The following is a 22,471-nucleotide window of genomic DNA, read 5'->3' as shown; positions in this document are numbered from 1 at the left end:
AGTCCTGTCTTAGATGAAGAGGTCACGGTTCTTCTGTGAGCATCTCTTGCAGATCCAGATACCAAGTCCTTCTTGGCCAATCTGGAACAATGAGTATTGTTTTTACTCCTCTTTTTCGTATTATCCTCAGCACCTTGTGTATAAGAGGAAGAGGAGGAAATACATAAACCGACTGGAAAACCCACGGTGTCACCAGAGCATCTACAGCTATCGCCTGAGGGTCTCTTGATCTGGCGCAATACCGCTGTAGTTCCTTGTTGAGACGGGATGCCATCATGTCCACCTGTGGCAGTTCCCACCGACTTGTAATTTGTGCAAAGACTTCCTGATGAAGTCCCCACTCTCCCGGGTGGAGGTCGTGTCTGCTGAGGAAGTCTGCTTCCCAGTTGTCCACTCCCGGGATGAACACTGCTGACAGTGCGCTTACGTGATTCTCCGCCCAGCAAAGAATCTTGGTGGCTTCCGCCATCGCCACTCTGCTCCTTGTGCCGCCTTGGCGGTTTACATGAGCCACTGCGGTGATGTTGTCTGACTGGATCAGAACCGTTTGGTCGCGAAGCAGAGTCTCCGCTTGACGTAGGGCGTTGTATATGGCCCTTAGTTCCAGGATGTTTATGTGAAGGCAAATCTCCTGACTTGACCACAGACCCTGGAAACTTCTTCCTTGTGTGGCTGCACACCAACCTCGGAGGTTTGCATCCGTGGTCACCAGGACCCAGTCCTGAATGCCGAATCTGCGTCCCTCGAGAAGGTGAGCGCTCTGTAGCCACCACAGGAGTGACACCCTGGTCTTGGGGGATAGGGCGATTAACCGTTGCATCTGAAGATGTGATCCGGACCACTTGTCCAGTAAGTCCCACTGAAAAGTTCTCGCATGGAACCGGACAAAGGGAATGGCCTCGTATGATGCCACCATCTTTTCCAGGACATGAGTGCAGTGATGCACTGACACATGTTTTGGTTTCAATAGGTCCCTGACCAACGTTATGAGTTCCTGAGCTTTCTCCCTCGGGAGATAAACCTTTTTCTGGACTGTGTCCAAAATCATGCCCAGGAAGGGCAGACGAGTCGTAGGAACCAACTGTGACTTTGGAATATTCAGAATCCAGCCTTGTTGTTGTAACACTTCCATAGAAAGTGCTACACTGCTCAGCAACTGCTCCTTCGATCTCGCTTTTATGAGGAGATCGTCCAAGTATGGGATAATTGTGACTCCTTGCTTCCGCAGGAGTACCATCATTTCCGCCATTACCTTGGTAAATATTCTTGGTGCCAAATGGCAACGTCTGAATTTGGTAATGACAATCATGTACCACAAATCTGAGGTACGCCTGATGAGGTGGATAAATGGGGACATGCAGGTAAGCATCCTTTATGTCCAGAGACACCATAAAATCCCCCCATTCCAGGCTGGCAATGACCGCTCTTAGCGATTCCATTTTGAACTTGAACCTTTTCAGGTATCTGTTCAGGGATTTTAGATTTAATATGGGTCTGACCGAGCCGTCCGGCTTCGGGACTACAAACATGGTCGAATAATAACCACTCCTTGTTGAAGGAGGGGAACCTTGACCACAACCTGTTGTAGATACAACTTGTGAATTGCAGATAACACTAACTCCCTCTCGTGTGGGGAGGTGGGGAGGCTGGCAGGGCCGATTTTAGGTATCGGTGAGGGGGCATCTCCTCAAATTCCAGCTTGTATCCCTGAGACACAATCTCTATCGCCCAGGGATCTACTTGGGATTGAACCCACTTGTGGCTGAAATTTCGGAGACGCGCCCCCCACCGGGCCTGGCTCCGCATGAGGAGCCCCAGCGTCGTGGTGGATTTTGTGGAAGCCGGGGAGGACTTCTGTTCCTGGGAACCAGCTGCATTGTGCAGCTCCTTACCTCTGCCCCTGCCTCTGGCAAGAAAGGACGCACCTCGGACCTTCTTGTTTTTCTGTGATCGAAAGGACTGCATTTGGTAATACGGTGCTTTCTTAGGCTGTGAGGAAACATAAGGCAAAAAATTTGACTTTCCAGAAGTAGCTGTGGAGACCAGATCCGAGAGACCGTCACCAAACAATTCCTCACCCTTGTAAGGTAAAACCTCTATGTGCCTTTTTGAGTCGGCATCACCTGTCCATTGCCGAGTCCACAGGATCCTTCTGGCAGAAATCGACATAGCATTTATTCTAGAGCCCAGCAGGCTAATGTCTCTTGGAGCATCTCTCATATACAGGACAGCGTCTTTAATATGCCCCAGGGTCATTAATATAGTATCCTTGTCTAAGGTGTCAAGTTCCTCGGACAAGGTATCCGTCCATGCTGCCGCTGCACTACACACCCAGGCCGATGCTATTGCCGGCCTTAGTAAGGTACCTGAATGTGTATAAATGGACTTCAGGGTACCCTCCTGTTATCTATCTGCAGCATCTTTGAGGGTGGCCGTATCCTGTGATGGCAGGGCTACCTTTTTGGATAAACGTGTTAACGCCTTGTCCACCCTAGGGGAAATTTCCCAGCGTAACCTGTCCATTGGCGGGAAGGGATACGCCATAAGAAGCCTTTTGGAAATCTGCAGCTTCTTATCTGGAAATTCCCAGGCCTTTTCACATAACTCATTGAGCTCGTGTAAGGGGGGAAAAGTCACCTGCGGCTTCTTTTCCCCATACATATATACCCTCCTGTCAGCAACTGGGGTTTCCTCTGTGATGTGCAACACATCCTTAATTGCTATAATCATATATCGAATGGATTTAGCCAATTTTGGCTGTAACTTTGCATCATCGTAATCGACACTGGAGTCAGAATCCATGTCGGTATCTATGTCAACAATTTGGGATAGTGGGCGCTTCTGAGACCCTGACGGCCTCTGCGCTGTAGGATCAGTCATGGGTTGGTACCCTGACTGTCCTAAGGCTTCAGCTTTTTCTAACCTTTTATGTAAGGAATTAACATTTTCATTTAAAACCTTCCACATACCATCCAATCAGGTGTCGGCGCCGTCGGCAGAGATACCACATTCATTTGCTCCCGCTCTGCTTCCACATAGCCTTCCTCGTCAAACATGTCTACACACCGACACACCACACACACAGGGGATGCTCTATTTGAAGACAGTTCCCCCACAAGGCCCTTTGGAGAGACAGAGAGAGAGTATGCCAGCACACACTTCAGCGCTATATGTCCCAGGAATCACACAGTAACGTAGTGTTAACCCAGTAGCTGCTGTAAAACAAAGTTTTTGCGCCTAATTTATGTGCCCCCCCCCCCTCTCTTTTTACCCTCTTCTACCGTGATTCTGCAGGGGAAAGCCTGGGGAGCTTCCTCTCAGCGGAGCTGTGGAGAGAAAATGGCGCTGGTGAGTGCTGAGGAAGAAGCCCCACCCCCTCAGTGGCGGGCTTCGGTCCCGCGTTTCTGTGTAAAATAATGGCAGGGTCTCATGCATATATACAGTGCCCAACTGCATATATGCTCACTTTTTGCCAAGAGGTCCTAATTGCTGCCCAGGACGCCCCCCCCCCCCCCCTGCACCCTACAGTGACCGGAGTATGTGGGTTAGTGTGGGAGCAATGGCGCACAGCTGCAGTACTGTGCGCTACCTCAGATTTAAGACTGAAGTCTTCTGCCACCGATTTTTACGTCTTCTTTCTTCTGACACCGTTTTCTGTCTTCCGGCTCTGCGAGGGGGACGGCGGCACAGCTCCGGGATCGCACGACGAGGGTGCGATCCTGTGTACGATCCCTCTGGAGCTAATGGTGTCCAGTAGCCTAAGAAGCAGGACCTATCTTCAGTGAGTAGCTCTGCTTCTCTCCTCTCAGTCCCCCGCTGCAGAGAGTCTGTTGCCAGCAGATCTCCCTGAAAATAAAAAACCTAACAAAATACTTTCTTATAGCAAGCTCAGGAGAGCTCACTAAGGTGCACACATCTCGTCCGGGCACAGATTCAAACTGAGGTCTGGAGGAGGGACATAGAGGGAGGAGCCAGTGCACACCAGTATCCAAATTCTTTCTTAAAGTGCCCTGTCTCCTGAGCCCGTCTATTCCCCATGGTCCTTACGGAGTCCCCAGCATCCACTAGGACGTTAGAGAAAAATAGTCCCCAAACAGCACATCATGCAAAGAAGTAAAAGACGTGCAATGAGGTGGCTGTATGACTTAGCTAAGCGACACAAGTGTACGGCACAAATACCTGGCCCATCTAGGAGTGGCACTGAAGTCCCACTGCACTAATGGCAGATTCCGGATGCACATCTATCACCAACATAGCTGTCAAGGCCTCAGTTATCCACTATGCAACAGGATGCCTGCTGTCATATTTCATCTTCCTCGCAAGGACTGTTGGACAGTGATTTGCTTAGTTGAAGTAGTAAAAGTGGTCTTCTGACTTACCCTCTGGGATGACGATCGACTCCCTGCAGCGGCAACAGCAGCGGCAGCAGCAGCAGCAGTAGTAGGAGGAAGTGGTTCTTGATTTTTCCCTATTTTATCCTCCAAATTTTTGTTCTCCATTATTTTTCTGGAGTTATATAACAAAATGCAGCAAAGGAGAGCGTACCTCTACACTATACAGGGCAAAACCTGTCAAAATTATTTGGATTAAATATTAATAACCCCTTTATTTGGAGTAAATAATATTACAGCACAGGACAGCACTACTGAATTTATACTGCAGCACCACTGGACTGGACTTATATGGCAGTACCACTGGACTGGATTTATACGTCAGTACCACTGGATTTATACGCCAGTACCACTGGACATATACGGCAGCACCACTAGACATATACAGCAGTACCACTGGACTGGATTTATGCGGCAGTATCACTGGAAATATACAGCAGTACCACTGGACTTATATGGCAGTATCACTGGACATATACGTCAGTTCACTGGACTGGATTTATACCACAGTACCACTGGATTTATACGACAGTACCACTGGACATATATGGCAGTATCACTGGATTTATACAGCAGTATTACTGGACATATATGGCAGTATCACTGGACTGGATTTACACGCCAGTACCACTGTATTTTTACGGCAGTACGACTGGATTTATACGGCAGTATTACTGGAATTATACGGCAGTACCACTGGACTTATATGCCAGTACCACTGGACTTATACAGCAGTATCACTGGAATTATAAGGCAGTATCACTGGAATTATACGTAAGTACCGCTGGATTTATACGGCAGTATCACTGTACTGGATTTGTACGGCAGTATCCCTGGACTTATACACCAGTACTACTGGAATTATACGGCAGTACCACTGGACATATACGGTAGTACCACTGGACATATACGGTAGTACCACTGGACATATACGGAATCTAAACACGGATTATGGCACTGCGCTAACACAGAAAGTACACTCACTTTACTATAGATCAGGGCTGGCCAAACCGGTCCTCGAGATCTACCAACAGTTCATGTTTTCCAGTCCTCCTGGAGATCTGGAGATTTGTCAGTTTGGAATGAATGCAGCACATCTTAATTAGTAATGACTACACCTGTGCACCAGCTAGGTGATCTGGAAAATGTGAACTGTTAGTAGATCTCGAGGACTGGTTTGGCCAGCTCTGCTATAGATGCTGCTATGGGAAGATGTGGAATCACTACCTAATTCCACTTGGCAACCGGAGGGTACAAATTGTTTTTTCCCAACGCAAAATTAGCAAGGAAGAGTGACGAGTATATACAAATAAAAAAAAAAAGAGTTTTTAATATGGTTAGAAATTCATAAAGAATGTGCCGTATAATTCATTACATGAATGTGAAAATAATCCTCTAAAACTGTGAATATGCAATACGCAATACAGTTGTTCCACTCTCACTTTTGTACATAAATGACAAACAAAACAATACACATAACAAACCTAGTATGTAATATTAATTCTTATAATTGCTATTTAGATTAATACATAATATGCTTTCTTTATATAATCTACACAAACGCGTTTATCAAGTAATGTAATATTTAACTACTAAAAATTCTTATAAAGAATATATAGACCTATTTCAGCTAATATCTATCTGATAAATCACTATAGAGTGAATCTGAGGGGAATATGATTCAGAATCCTTTGTCCTCTATGCAATTGTATTTTATGTTAGAAAGGGGTTAAGATCAAAGTCAATATTTAGACCTTTGGGACTTAGTGTACCCATATGATAAATTATACATTTTGTTTCCTCTCTTATATTTTTAGTATCTAATAATGTGTAATAGGCATTATGATGTGTAATGTGTAATGGGTATAAAATTGTTTAATGTGTAATGGGCATTATGGATGTGTAATAATGTGTAATGGGCATTATGGATGTGTAATAATGTGTAATGGGCATTACTGTGTGTAATAATGTGTAATGGGCATTGTGGTGTGTAATAATGTGTAATGGGCATTACGGTGTGTAATAATGTGTAATAGGCATTACGGACGTGTAATAATGTGTAAAGGGCGTTCTGGTGTGTAATAATGTGTAATAGGCATTATGATGTGCAATGTGTATTGGACATAAAATTGTTTAATGTATAATGGGCATTACGGATGTGTAATAATGTGTAATGGGCATTACTGTGTGTAATAATGTGTAATGGGCATTATGGTGTGTAATAATGTGTAATGGGCATTACGGTGTGTAATAATGTGTAATGGTCATTATGGTGTGTAATAATGTGTAATGGGCATTATGGTGCGTAGCATAATGTGTTATGGGCATTATGGCGTGTGATAATGTGTAATGGGCATTATGGCGTGTGATAATGTGTAATGGGCATTATGGCATGTGATAATGTGTAATGGGCATTACGGTGTGTAATAATGTGTAATGGGCATTATGGTGTGTAATAATGTGTAATGGGTATAACGGTGTGTAATAATATGTAATGGGCATTGTGGTGTTTAATATTGTGTAATGGGCATTACGGTGTGTAATAATGTGTAATGGGCATTATGGTGTGTTATAATGTGTAATGGGCATTATGGATGTGTAATAATGTGTAATGGGCATTACGGTGTGTAATAATGTGCAATGGGCATTATGGTGTGTAATAATGTGTAATGGGCATAACAGAGTGTAATAATATGTAATAGGCATCATGGTGTGTAATAATGTGTAATGGGCATCATGGTGTGTAATAATGTGTAATGGGCATAACGGTGTGTAATAATGTGTAACGGCCCTGCAGATGGGTGCTCATAATTCAACTTGCTGTTTGTGCTATATGTAAGAAAAGGATAAGCACATGAGGGAAGAGAGCCCTGCTCGTTGAGAGCTTACATTCTAAAGGGGAGGGTAGACAGACCAGACAGGGGTGAGACAGATGGGATACATAGAGAGCATGGAACAGAGGTTTAGGATGACATTTGGCTGGGTTTGGTGAAGAAGTGGGTCTTGAGAGCCCATTTGAAGTTTTGTAGAGAGGGGGAGAGTCTGAAGGGGAGAGGTAGGGAATTCCAGAGAAGTGGTGCAGCACGTGAAAAATCTTGGAGGTAGGAGTGGGAGGAAGTAATCCGTAGGCAGGAGAGTCGACGTGCATTAGCAGAGCGAAGAGGACAGGTGGGAGTGTATAGGGAGATAAGGTCAGAGATGTAGATGGGAGAGGAATGAGTGAGGGCTTTGTAAGCAAGTGTGAGAAGCTTGAAATGGATTCTGAAAGGGAAGGGGAGCCAGTGAAGGTCTAGTAAGAGAGGAGAGGTGGACGTAGTGCGTTTGGTGAGGAAGATGAGCCGGACAGCAGCATTGAGTATACATTGGAGTGGAGGGAGGTATTTGTCAGGAATGCCAGTCAGGAGGAGATTACAGTTGTCCGGTCTGGAGATGACCAGTGAGTGGATAAGAGTCTTAGTAGCATCCTGGGTCAGAAAGGGTCTGATCCTGGAAATATTTTTTAGATGAAAACGGCAGGTTTGTGAGAGGTGCAGAATGTGTGATTTGAAGGAGAGGGAGGAGTTGAGTATTACTCCAAGACAGCGCACTTGGGGGCTAGAGGAGATAGCAGTGCCATCAATAGATAATGAGCTTGTAGGAGGTGAGGTTATGCGGGAGGGAGGGAAGATGATCAGCTCAGTCTTAGACATGTTAAGTTTAAGAAAGCGCTGGGACATCCAGGAAGAGGTAGCAGAGAGACAGTTGGAGTGAGGAGAGCAGGGGAGAGGTCTGGAGAGGAAAGATAGATTTGAGTGTCATCAGCATAGAGATGATATTGGAAACCAAAAGAACTAATGAGCTTACCTAGTGAGGACGTGTAGAGAGAGAAGAGTAGAGGACCAAGGACAGAACCTTGGGGTACCCCTACAGTTAGTGGAAGTGAGGGGGAGGTAGAGTCATAAGGGGAGACAGAGAATGAACGGTCAGAAAGGTAGGATGACAGCCAAGAAAGGGCAGTGTCACGCAGACTAATGAAGTGAAGGATTTGCAGTAGGAGAGGATGGTCCACAATGTTCAGGAGCCGGGACGGATAAGGTTTACAAGCCAACGCTGTGGTATTTTGGCCTCATGAAATTTACTTTGGAGCAAGAGCCAAGGATAAGGTCATGGCGTAATATGGTTTTGTATTCTCCCACTCTTGTGAAAGAGGAGGCATCGGAGAGTATGGATCTGGTAAGTACACACACATTTGTATTGTATTGTACACACACATTTTTACATGGAGTCTTTTGTTTTATATTGCAGGATATTACACCGAAGCTGGAAGTGGAGCTTTCCATGAGTGAGGCAACTGAAGTGGACGACCCAATTCCACAGCCACGACCCATGAAACAGCGGAGGTCATTCAGAAACTCACTTCTGCCCCACCCTGTACACAACAGTTTTTTACTCACGCCGAGGAGGTTCTTAATAGGCTCCCGGACTTGTAGCAATCTTTTGGCAATTACATTGTGGTAGAAATGCAACTGATGAAGGAGGATGAAAAGATCTACAAGCGTCTGGTTCTTGATGCTACCTCATGCACAAATGATGAATCTCTAGTTGAGGCATGTGAGATACCACCACCTGCCAGGCGCTGTCTCCCAAATGTGCCCCCACCCACCTACCCACATCCTCAACCCATGCATTATGTGCCAGGAAACCGTCCTCAACAGATGAGCTGTTTTCTGCCAGGACCCATACAGCCCACCCCCTCCTCTAATTCCAGCGCGTCCTCCAGTGGTGCGTACTTAGACATGCTTAGTACACAGTCCTCTGTACTGGACCATCCTCATTTTTTATATTTATAATTGGTTTTTGGTCAAACCATTTTTTTTGTTATTTTAAAATATTGTTGTTGCCCTTACCCTAGTTTCTTGCTCCAAGTGACCTGCATTGAGGTCATTAGTACCACAGTGATGGTTTTTTAACCTCATTGTCCCGAACTTCTGATCATTGTGATCTATGCACTTCTTATGTTCCTTCTAAAAGCACTGGGGGTAATTCCAAGTTGATCGCAGCAGGAATTCTGTTAGCAGTTGGGCAAAACCATGTGCACTGCAGGGGAGGCAGATTTAACATGTGCAGAGAGAGTTAGATTTGGGTGTGGTGTGTTCAATCTGCAATCTAATTTACAGTGTAAAAATAAAGCAGCCAGTATATACTCTGCACAGAAACAAAATAACCCACCCAAATCTAACTCTCTCTGCACATGTTATATCTGCCCCCCTGCAGTGCACATGGTTTTGCCCATCTGCTGCGATCAACTTGGAATTACCCCCCATGTTCAGAATTCTGCACTTTATCTTCTCTCCCCAATGTATGGTGGCAGCACTGATATTCTGTGAGATACGCCTGATTCCTCTTCTGCTTACTATTGGCATAATCCTTGCTAAAAAGGCTCTTGTTCTCGCGATAGAGTCAATGAAGAAAATTTACTAAGGTGGGACATTTTTAGAACTAGTGATGTTGCCCATGGCAACCAATCAGATTATATCTATTATATGCTAGAAGCAGTTAGATAAATGGTAAGTAGAATCTGACTAGTTGCCATGGGCAACATCACCAGTTCTAAAAATCTCCCACCTTAGTAAATTTACCCCACTGAGTCCAGACCAGAATTGGTGATTTTCTTCTATTTTTTTTATATGTAAAGTTTCTTTGGAATTTTTGTTTTTGTTTTTCTTGTTTAATTAATGGTTGTTAATGTAAATGTCATTTTGTGTAACATATTTTTGTAAAAATCAGAGGGTCAGCGAGACGTTATGGGGCCAATGTATCATTTAATATTTGCTGCAGATTCCCCCAAAACAACCGTACCTCCCAAATGTAAGTAGAAGGGACTGCTGCAGGTATCTCCCATAGCTTCATACATGGACATTTCCAGGCAACGGTCAGGTAAGTTTTTTTTTTAAATACAACAACCCTAATTCACCTACCAGTAAAAAAACAAACTGAACCTTTGAACAGACATAACTTATTTAAAACAAAAATAAACAAATGAAATAAATATATATATATATACACACACACACACACACACACACACACACACACACAAAGGGAATATGGAAATCAGAGGAAATCACATGATGTAATAGCAGCTTCCTGACAGGCCACCGCCCCCACTCCACATGAATGCACTGATATAAAATTCCTGTCACTATTTATTTACACAGATAAAAAATCACAAGTACATATAGTCATTATTGGTGGTTCTGGGCCTTGGCCAGTTCAAGGGAAATGGCACAGTCACAATGGCAGCGTGTGTACCCACCTTTACACACCAGAGATATTTATACACAGCAACACTGATATTATGTGGACACAAAAGTAACAATACAATGACACATTAACAGGAAATTGTTTCTGTCACCATAGCGACAATTATCTGATAATAAGATAATACACAAATAAAAAGACTCAACGGAAATCTTTTGTTTTTAAATGACTTTATTTCATATATTTAATACACACATTTTTGTCCATCTATATTTTAAACTTAAAAAATACTTTACTCTGTGCACAACATGGATAAAAACAGGATTTTAATACCTACCGGTAAATCCTTTTCTCCTAGTCCGTAGAGGATGCCGGGGTCCACTTTAGTACCATGAGGTATAGACAGTTCCGCAGGAGCCATGGGCACTTTAAGACTTTTCCAGTGTGTGAATTGGCTCCTCCCTCTATGCCCCTCCTCCAGACCTCAGTATAGGAACTGTGCCCAGGGAGACGGACATTTTGAGGAAAGGATTTATTTTAAAGTGAACGGTGAGATTCATACCAGCTCACACTTCAGCCATGCCGTACAACAGGGCATTCAACATAAAACATGTCAACGGCATGAACAAATTTACAGCAACATGTTGAAAAGAAGCGTAACACAACTCTTGTGTAATTACAGCTAACAACTGCAGGTAAAGTACGCACTGGGTCGGGTGCCCAGCATTCTCTATGGACTAGGAGAAAAGGATTAACCGGTAGGTATTAAAATCCTGTTTTCTCATACGTCCTAGAGGATGCTGGGGTCCACTTTAGTACAATGGGGTTATACCAAAGCTCCAGAACGGGCGGGAGAGTGCGAATGACCCTGCAGCACCGATTGACCAAACTTGAGGTCCTCATCGGCCAAGGTATCAAACCTGTAAAACTTGGCAAACGTGTTTGCCCCTGACCAAGTAGCTGCTCGGCAAAGTTGCAACGCCAAGACACCCCAGGTAGCCGCCCAGGAAGAGCTCACCTTTCTAGTAGAATGTGCATTCACCAAATTCGGTAACAGCAATCCTGCCTTGGAATGAGCGTGCTGAATCGTACCTCTGATCCAGCGCGCAATGGTCTGCTTAGAAGCAAGACACCCAATCTTGTGAAGGTTTATGATCCAACCGTGTTGTTGGAGTGTGCAATGTTCTGCACCAACCGTTCCCTGGACCTCACTTTTATTAGAAGATTGTCCAGGTAAGGAATTATACTGACTCCCTTCTAACGAAGGAGGACCATCATCTCCACCATCACCCTGGTGAACACCCTCGGTGCCGTGGAGAGTCCAAACGGCAACGTCTGAAATTGGTCATGACAATCCTGTATCGCGAATCTCAGGATAAGCTTGATGTGGAGGATAAATGGGAACATGTAAGTAGGCATCCTTTATGTCCACTGACACCATGAAATCCCCTTCCTCCAGACTGGAGATCACTGCCCTGAGAGATTACATCTTGAATTTGAACCTTTTCAGGTAGAGATTCAGAGATTTAAGGTTCAGGATCGGTCTGACCGAGCCGTCCGGATTCAGAACTACGAAGAGGCTTGAATAAAACTCTTCTCCCTGTTGTGACAGGGGAACCAGGACAATGACTTGATCCTGACACAATTTTTGTATTGCTGCCGTTACCACTTCCCTGTCTGGGAGAGAAACTGGGAAGGCCGATTTGAAAAATCGTGCGGGGGAACGTCTTAAAACTCCAGTTTGTACCCGTGAGACACTATTTGTAAGACCCACGGGTCCAGGCCAGAATGAACCCAGAACTGACTGAAAAGTTTCACACTTGCCCCCACCTCAGCGGACTCCAGCAAGGGAGCCCCATCGCCATGCTGTAGATTTGGCAGAAGCAGGGGATGATTTCTGCTCCTGTGATCCTGGAGACGCTGTGGACTATTTTCCTCTTCCCATTCCTCTACCCGCAAAGAAAGGGGAACCTTTTCCCTTTTTGTATCTATTGGGCCGAAAGGACTGCATCTGAAAGTGATATGGCTTTTTCACCGGCGTAGGAGCATAAGGCAAGAAAGTCGATTTACCTGCGGTAGCCACAAAAACTAAAGTATCCATCCCGTCTCCAAACAAGGCTTCCCCTTTATACGGGAGAGACTCCATATTCCTTTTGGAATCTGTGTCAGCATTCCATTGACGAATCCACAACGCTCTCCGTGCCGAAACTGCCATGGTAGTTGCTCTTGATACCAAGATCTCTCATGGCTTCACGCATGTACCCTGCAGCGTCTTTAATATGACCCAATGGTAGGAGAACCTCTTCTCTATCTATTGTCAATTTCAGATGATAAGTTATCTGACCACTTTTCAATAGCACTACTCACCCACGCACAGGCAATGGTAGGCCTGAGTAGCGTCCCATTGGCCACATAGATTTTAACGTAGTCTCCAACTTGCGGTCTGCCGGCTCCTTGAGTGAAGCCGTCCCAGGAGCAGGGAGAATTACCTTTTTTGTTAATCGTGGCAGGGCACTGTCTAAAACGGGGGTGACGCCCACCTTTTCCGGTCCTCTGCTGGGAAAGCATAAGCAGCCTGAATCCTTTTGGGGATCTGAAATTTCTTTTCAGGGTTTGCCCAGACACCCTCAAAGAGAGTGTTCAGTTCATGAGAAGGAGGAAAAGTTACATTAATTTTCTTTTCTTTATAAAGGTAAACCTTCTGCTGAGGTAAAGCGGGGTCTCCGTAACGTCTAACACCTCCTTTATAGCCACAATCATGTACTGAATGTTTTTTTGCTAAGTTTGGATCTATTTCCCTGGAATCACTAGTGTCCACACAGGAATCAGAGTCCGTGTCGGTGTCAGTCTGTATTACCTGAGTAAATGACCTCTTATGGGACCCAGAGGGGTCCACTGTGGATGAAAAAGCAGAGTTTTGACAAATCACATCTTCCACAGACTGACTTTCTCCAGGTTTCTGCATGAGACTCAGACTTATCCAATCTCTTACTGATATGATTCACACTTTCATGTAATTCTTTCACCCATTCAGGCTCATGGTGTGCCGGCAGTGTCACCACATTACAACTCTGTCCCTAAAATGGCTTCCTCAGGGGAGGAGCACCCTGCCTCAGACATGTCACACACGTGCACAACCGCACCACAGACACTCTGGGGATTATAGGGGACAGACCCACAGTAAAATCTGTCAGAGGGACGCAGAAAGGAATGGCCAGTCCACAACTCAGCGCCTAAAGAAAAAATCCCTGTGTCGCGTACTTTGTACACAGAGACTTTCCAGTGCTTATATATTGCCAATAATAGTTTGAGTACCTCAATATTACACTTTCCCCCCTTTTTTCACCCTGATACTTGATTCAGAAGTGGAGGAGGACCAGCGTTTCTTCCCCTGCAACCTTGCTTGGAGAAAATGGCGCTGAGCAGTGTTCTGGCTGACTGAGGAGGAAGCCCCGCCCCTGTAATTACGCATTTACCCTCAGCTTATTTGACAAAAATTTATACTGGCAGGGGTGTAGGATTGAGCCACGGTCCAATATGCCACTTTTTGACAGTCAGAGTAGGATTGTATGCTGCCCAGGGCGCCCCCCCGCACCCTGCACCCGCTGTGTGCCTGAGTTTTGATAGCATGTTCGCGCAGCATTCCCGCTCGTTGTGCGGTACCTTTAGCCGTCACAATGACCGGAGGTCCCTCTGGCAGATCTCCGGTAATAATACTCATGCGTCTTCTGACTTCTGGCTCTGTTAGGGAGGTGACGGCGTACTGTGGGAGTGAGCGCATAGCCGCAGCTAGTGTTCAGTACCCTTCAGGAGCTAATGGTGTCCTGTCAGCAAGAAGCAGGGCCATGAAACTATGCAGGAAGTTGTTTCCTACTTCTTCTCCCTAAGTCCCACGAGGCAGGGAGACTGTTGCCAGCAGTCTGCCTGAAAATAAAAAACCTAACATAAAGTCTTTCAGTGAAACTCAGTAGAGCCCCACTAGAGTGCGGCCAGTCTGCCTGGGCACATTTTCTAAACTGAGGTCTGGAGGAGGGGCATAGAGGGAGGAGCCAGTTCACACTCTGAAAAAGTCTTAAAGTGCCCATGGCTCCTGCAGAACAGTCTATACCCCATGGTACTAAAGTGGACCCCAGCATCCTCTAGGACGTATGAGAAATATCCTTTAAAGCACAGAAACAATTCAAGTTATGTTTTAGTATTGCAGGTAAGTAAAACAGATACATATCAGGAGAGCCAAAAGCCTTAAGGGGGGACATTCAGACCCAGCTGCAATAGCTGCCCGCAGCAGTTTGCTGGTGGTGGCAAAATTCACATGCGCAGCGGCCACACACATTGCGGTCGCATCCCTGAGGGGTGAACACGGGCCAGGACCATTTTCCAGGGGGCTGAGTGATGTCACATCTGCGTCTATCTCTGATTAACCCTCTACAAGCTTCCAGAGTGCACCTCATATCTCATCTTTTCCAAGTTACAAATGATATGAGATCGGTATCACCACTACTTTCAGGATTATTACACAGGACACACATAAAGGCTGACACAGCAAATAACAATAAATTATCACATACAAGGGATTAATTAGAAATAAGGAAGCATAATCATCATTAAGTCTAATTATCAATTGGTTCTGTGCGGGACCCATACACCTCTTTACTGCCTCCAGCAGCCCCTGGTACTGCACTGCGGCCATCCGCCCTGTCTCCCCCTCTGACACCTCAGCGCTGATTGGGGACAATACCCACTTACACACTGCCTCCAGCTGCCCCCACTACTGCCACTCATCCTGTCTGCCACCTCAGCGCTGATTGGGGACAATACCCACTTACACACTGCCTCCAGCAGCCCCCACTACTGCCACTCGTCCTGTCTGCCACCTCAGAGCTGATTGGGGACAATATTACCCACTTACACACTGCCTCCAGCAGCCCCCACTACTGCCACTCGTCCTGTCTGACACCTCAGCACTGATTGGGGACAATATTATCCACTTACACACTGCCTCCAGCAACCCCTGGTACTGCACTGCGGCCATCCGCCCTGTCTCCAGTCTGACACCTCAGCACTGATTGGGGACAATATTACCCACTTACACACTGCCTCCAGCAGCCCCCACTACTGCCACTTGCCCTGTCTGCCACCTCAGCACTGATTGGGGACAATATTACCCACTTACACACTGCCTCCAGCAGCCCCCACTACTGCCACTTGTCCTGTCTGCCACCTCAGCGCTGATTGGGGACAATATTACCCACTGCCTCCAGTAGCCCCCACTACTGCCACTCATCCTGTCTGCCACCTCAGCACTGATTGAGGACAATATTACCCACTTACACACTGCCTCCAGCTGCCCCCACTACTGCCACTCATCCTGTCTGCCACCTCAGCACTGATTGAGGACAATATTACCCACTTACACACTGCCTCCAGCTGCCCCCACTACTGCCACTCATCCTGTCTGCCACCTCAGCACTGATTGAGGACAATATTACCCACTTACACACTGCCTCCACTACTGCCACTCATCCTGTCTGCCACCTCAGCGCTGATTGGGGACAATATTACCCACTTACACACTGCCTCCAGCAGCCCCGCGACTACTGCCACCCACCCTGTCTCCCCCTGACATCTAAGCACTGCTTGAGCATTTATGGTACTGCTAACAGTCCTTCATCAACAGATGGCTGTAACCAGGGCAGTAAGGAGGCAGAAGCTGCTTCTGGTACCATGGGCCCTGGTCATGTAAGGCTCGGAGAGTCAGTAAGATTCTGTAATAGGGTGCTTCTAATTAGCAGCATTTGCAATCCTTTTCCTAGCATGCTGACTGCCGCCTCCACCTTTGATGAAGCAGAAATTGCGATCGCCTCACAATTTCTGCTCCATCATAGAAATTAGTGAAGCCTCCTATTGGTTCAGCTTAGCTGCACCCGCAGTTGGCACACCACGTTCTTCTCGATCGTGGCAGCTGCTTGTGATGTCACGTAGCAGACGTGATCACGCCCTCGTTTGTCCTACAATGCCCAGTCTAATCCCTGGAAATGGAGCGTTGCCCGCCCCCCAGCGACTGCCTCTGCCTGATTAACAGGCAGGGCCAATCACATGTTCTGCTCCCCCCAAAGAAAATGAGGGCGCATGCGCAGGACGGGTGCTGCGCATGCGTCCGCAACGTTTTCTCAATAATTCTGGTTGGATCGCACACTGCAAACCAACCTGAATCAGGCCCAGAGTCACCATCTTACAGGCAGCTGGTGGAGGGAGCAGAGAATGGGTGGTATGTGGCAGGAACGGGCTGGTTAGGTAACAGCCTGGCTGCTGCATTCTGTACAGGCTACAAGTGCTGCAATTCTTCTGCTGGGAGACCCAGGTAGAGGGCATTACAGTGTTCTATGTGTGATGATACAAATGCATGTATGACTGTATGTAGTTCTTCTGAGGGAAATAAGTGCTGGAGTCTGGCTATGTTCCTCAGATGAGGATCTGATTGTGGCTAATACCTGATGTCTAAGTGTCACTCCACCATCCAGGACACCAAGATTCCACACCGGATAAGCATTTTGTAACTCAGAACCCCCAAGTGTAAGTCTGGTTGGTAGGCAAAGCTGAGCTGTAGCCCTGCCCTTTGTCGTGAGCTTCTATCATATGGAACTGTTACACTAGGACGGAGTCACAGCCAACTGGCATCACCCACACCTGGAGCTCAGCTAGACATTTAGGATTGGTATTGGGTTCTCAGTACCCAGAGCAAAAGACCGGTCATCGGCATAGCAGTGGTAAACGAGGACATGACGTCTGTTTCACCCAGTGGTAGCACGTGTATTGCAAAAAGCTTGGGAGATAGGATAAGAACCTTGAAGAACGTTACATGGCAATGATAAGTATACTCCAGAAGAATAAAATGGTTCCTCACCTGAGTGATGTCTATTGTGTGCGACAAGAGCTGATTTATTTCTCAGAACATGGAAATGGCCTCTCACCTGTGTGACTTCTCTGATATGTAACAAGTTGTCATTTCTGGGTAAAACATTTCCCACATTCAGAACATGGAAATCGATTCTCACCTGTGTGAATTCTCTGATGTGTAACAAGATTTGATTTCAGGGTAAAACATTTCCCGCACTCAGAGCAAGAAAATGGCTTCTCACCTGTGTGACTTCTCTGATGTCTAACAAGAGCTGATTTGGATGTAAAACATTTCCCACACTCAGAACATGGAAATGGATTCTCACCTGTGTGACTTATCTGATGTGCAACAAGATTTGATTTCAGGGTAAAACATTTCCCGCACTCAGAGCAAGAAAATGGCTTCTCACCTGTGTGACTTCTCTGATGATTAACAAGAACTGATTTGTATGGAAAACACTTACCACACTCAGAACATGGAAATGGCCTCTCACCTGCCTTAGCTGATTGATGGGTAATAAGGTTTGTGTTCTGTGTAAAACATTTGGCATCTATAGAACAGGGAAACACTGTATCTACTGTCAGAGCTGTAACAGATGCACCAATATCAGAGTGATCAGGAGAACATTTCCCAGGATCAGAGGGATCAGCTGATAGAGCTGGATGTATAATTGGGGTAATGGGGTCATCTTCTGAAGAATCCGGTCTACTGTCATTATCTTTTTTTTCACAATCCGGGGATAACATTAGATGTCCTTCTGAGATATTCCTGCTTGTGTGTCCATCTGCTGGAAATAAAATACATTATGGAAATGGGACATTTTCTGTAACAATATTAATCTTGTAAACAATAGGAGAATACGACTCTCTGGGACACTTAATTGTAAATGTGTGTGTATAATAAAACATTACTTTTAATGAAGGCTTTATAATATTGTGTCTCAGACTATCATTGTGTCCACCCTCCTGAGAACACTCACAATAACAAATGTGATATTATAACAAGACTTAGATATATCTCTCTTGTACTGGTAACTAACCATGAAGTATAAATGGAGATGTAGTCACTCGCCAAGTCTTATGTCAGCACCAATGTAAAACTATGGATGGGGAATATATCGTATGAATTGGAGATTCTAGATGAACATTAACATCAGTCATATGAGCTGATAGATAAGAGAAATGTCTCCTAACGTTACTCCTGGAAGCATTGGTAAGGTAGCATTCCTTTATGTGTGTGCTCATACGCTGGTAAGCCTGTACATGTGTTACTCACCCTTATTTCTCTCACGTCCGAGAGGATGCTGGGGTTATTTAGTACCTTGAGAGCCATGGGCACTTTAAGAGTTTCACAGCGTGGGCTGGCTCCTCCCTCTATGCCCCTCCTACCAGACTCCATTTAGAAAATGTGCCTGGAAGAGCCGGTCACAGCTAGGGGAGCTCCTAGGAGTTTTTCTAGTTTTATTGTTGTTCTAAGAGTTTAGGATACAGGAAGGCTGCTGGCAACAGCCTTCCTGCTTCGTGGGACTTAGGGGGTGGGGGGAGGGGGAGTAGAAACTGAAGTTAATGGTTCTCTATCTCCGCTGACAGGACACTGAGCTCCTGAGGGTGCTGATCTCAAGCCCACGAGGCAACCGCTCACTCCTGCAGCACGGCCGCCACCCCCAACAGAGCCAGAAGAATGAAGAGTGGGGAGAACAGCGACGGCGGCCCGGGAAGCGGGTCGCCGGCAGGAATGGCGGCACAAGAGTGTGAGCGCAGCTCTGACAGGCTGCGCTCCTTAAGGCTCAGTGGCACACTGTGTACGATGCCTGGGCCAGCACAATCACCCTACACTGGTCAACTATAGCTATCAGGGGCTAATACCGCTGTTAGCTATAAAATACATCAGGCCAGTATAATCAACTAATTGCAGGAGAACGCGCCATTATAGGGGGCGGGGACTTCTCCTCAGAGTGGATCCAGCACTCATCAGCGTCATTTTCTCACTGCATACCTCTCTTCATACCGGGAGTGGACAACTGGGAAGCGGACTTCCTCAGCAGACACAATCTCCATCCAGGAGAATGGGGCCTCCACCCAGAGGTGTTTGCAGAGGTAACAAGTTGATGAGGTGTACCTCAGATAGACATAATGGCCTCCTGCCTCAACAAGAAGCTTTGGAGGTACTGTTCCAGGTCGAGATATCCACAAGCAGTGACGGTGGACGCCCTGGTAACTCCGTGGGTGTTCCAATCGGTGTTTGTGTTCCCTCCACTTCCACTCATCCCAAGGATTCTCAAACTAATAAAAAGAACAAGTGTTCAGGCGATCCTCATTGCTCCGGACTGGCCAAGACGGGGTTGGTACGCGGATCTTCTGGAATTACTGCTGGAGGATCCAAGGCCTCTTCCTCTTTGCGAGGACCTTCTACTACAGGGGTCATTCGCCTATGAAGACTTACCGCAGCTACGCATGGAAGTTGAACGCCAGACCATAGCTCGGAAGGGCATTCTGAAAAAGGTCATTCCTACCCTGATACAGGCCAGTAAAGGGAGTAACGTCTAAACATTACCATCACATTTGGAAAAAAGTATGCGTCTTGGTGTGAATCCAAGAAATTTCCTACGGTGGACTTTCAACTGGGACGGTTTCTCCTCTTTCTGCAAACAGGCGTGAATGTGGACCTACGCTTGGTCTCCATAAAGGTACAGATTTTGGCCCTGTCCATTTTCTTCCAGAAACAATTGGATGCGCTCCATGAGGTTCAGACTTTCTTAAAAGGGGTTCTGCACATCCAACCACCCTTTGTGCCTCCTACGGCACCTTGTGATCTTAATGTGGTGCTGCAGTTACTGCAATCGTATTGATTCGATCCTTTACAGGAGGTGGACGTCAAGTTTCTTACTTGGAAGGCGGTCACACTGTTGGCATTGGCATCTGCTCGACGTGTGTCAGAATTGGGGGCATTGTCATGCAAGAGCCCCTACTTGATTTTCCATGAGGATAGAGCTGAGCTCAGAAAGTGTCAGCAATTTCTTCCAAAGGTTGTATCAGCTTTTCATATCAACCAACCTATTGTGGTGCCAGTGGCTACTGACTCCTCAATCACCTCAAAGTACTTGGATGTTGTGAGTTCTTTGAAAATTTATGTGAAGAGAACTTCTCGTCACAGGAAGTCAGACGCTCTATTTGTCCTTTATGATCCCAACAAGATTGGGTGTCCTGCTTCTAAGCAGACGATTTCTCGCTGGATCAGGTTTACTATCCAGCATGCTTATTCTACAGCAGGCCTGTAGTGTCCAAAATCTGTTAAGGCCCACTCTACTCGTAAAGTGGGTTTTTCCTGGGCGGTTGCCCAGGGTGTCTCGGCTTTACAACTTTTTACCGAGCGGCTACTTGGTCAGGGTCGAACACGTTTGCTAAGTTCTACAAGTTCGATACTTTGGCCTCTGAGGACCTAAAGTTTGGTCAATCTGTTCTGCAGGAACCTCAGCACTCTCCCTCCCGTACTGGGAGCTTTGGTACATTCTCGTGGTACTAAATGGAACCCCAGCATCCTCTAGGACGTAAAAGAAAATATGATTTTAATTACTTACCGGTAAATCCTTTTCTCGTAGTCCATAGAGGATGCTGGGCGCCCGCCCAGTGCTTCGCTTTCCTGCATTGTTATTTGGTTAAGTACTGCATTGTTATTTGGTTAAGTATTATTGTTCAGCCGTTGCTGAATCGTTACAAGCTAGTTGGCTTGGCTTTTCTTTGCGTACGTGTGAGCTGGTGTGAATCTCACCACTATCTGTGTAGGGAGGAGCCAGCCCACACTATTAAACTCTTAAAGTGCCCATGGCTCCCAAGGGACCAGTCTATACCCCATGGTACTAAATGGAACCCCAGCATCCTCTACGGACTACGAGAAAATGATTTACTGGTAGATAATTAAAATCCTATTATAAGGTATATTGCTACAGCAGAGCAGGTGTGGAACAAGGTACTTTACATGCAATACACCATATAATACCCTGCAATCATCATACATCTGCTAGGTTACACTCTTACACCCCCATCATCAGTGCCTTACCTCTATACTCTCATTAGTAATAAGAATGATGTGTGTACGGTACGATACAGAGAATTACATATCAGAATCTATACAGCTGCCGCCATACTTCTGCTTCTCATGTGTGTGCTTCTGAAAGCAGTGAACATCTGAGTGAGAGTGCAGGGAAGACAGCAGAGTCTGATGAGAAAGAGATTGGATCTGCCTTTGCAGGGATGTACCAAACCTGTCACCCTGTAAGTATATAAAATAATAAATAAGAGGGGCGTGGCCTGAGTCCATCCAGATGTGCTTTCTGGAGCTCTCCTCGCTAAGTGGCTTCTTATCTACCCTACCTGATAGCTCTCAGCCGCCGCTGGGACCAACACCCAATCTATTAAGTCCCCCACTCTTCCTGCCCTAAAGCAGCTCGTTCAGCTCACTCTGGTCATTGTTCACTGTCTCAGCCTAGTGACGCCGCTGAAGCCTCGGGCTGTATTCTGGGGCTAAGTGTGCCCAGTCTTTCCTGCACGCTCCGGACTCCTGACTTGGAGGCGCTTTTGCTCAGGCAGGAACACTTGCTCTCCCGCTCACACAGGTGCACAACTCCCGCTACTGCTGGGGACAGAATGGGCTGCCCACAGTCACCGGAGCCCGGCAGTGATATTGGGAAGTGAGGTGGCTGCCATTTTGGATCCTGGTGCCCAGCCATCGCATGCTTTGCCTTCTGCCTTCAATAAAATTGATATAAGCTGCTAAATAAGTGTCCTGACGGCTGGACCGGGGTCACTACACTACATTGAAGCATTTGCCTGGAGGTGAAACTACCTTCTATGTATATGGTACCACTATAATCTACTTCCTCTCAGTCTACATGCAGAGCCCAGTATCAAGTATCGTCTGAGTACAGCTCATTAGACTCTGATTA

General features: G+C 46.2%; 1 protein-coding gene across 1 annotated transcript; it reads right to left on the bottom strand.

Moving 5' to 3' along the window:
- Positions 1-17,633: 17,633 nt before the first annotated feature.
- LOC135056950 (gastrula zinc finger protein XlCGF71.1-like) lies at positions 17,634-18,275 on the bottom strand. The gene has a single exon (XM_063962731.1). The coding sequence runs from the start codon at positions 18,273-18,275 to the stop codon at positions 17,634-17,636; it is 642 nt and encodes a 213-aa protein (XP_063818801.1).
- Positions 18,276-22,471: the final 4,196 nt, after the last annotated feature.

The sequence above is a fragment of the Pseudophryne corroboree genome, chromosome 3 (assembly GCF_028390025.1).
Source record: "Pseudophryne corroboree isolate aPseCor3 chromosome 3, aPseCor3.hap2, whole genome shotgun sequence".
Classification (NCBI taxonomy): Eukaryota; Metazoa; Chordata; class Amphibia; order Anura; family Myobatrachidae; genus Pseudophryne; species Pseudophryne corroboree.
This window is presented reverse-complemented; position numbering and strand designations above follow the sequence as displayed.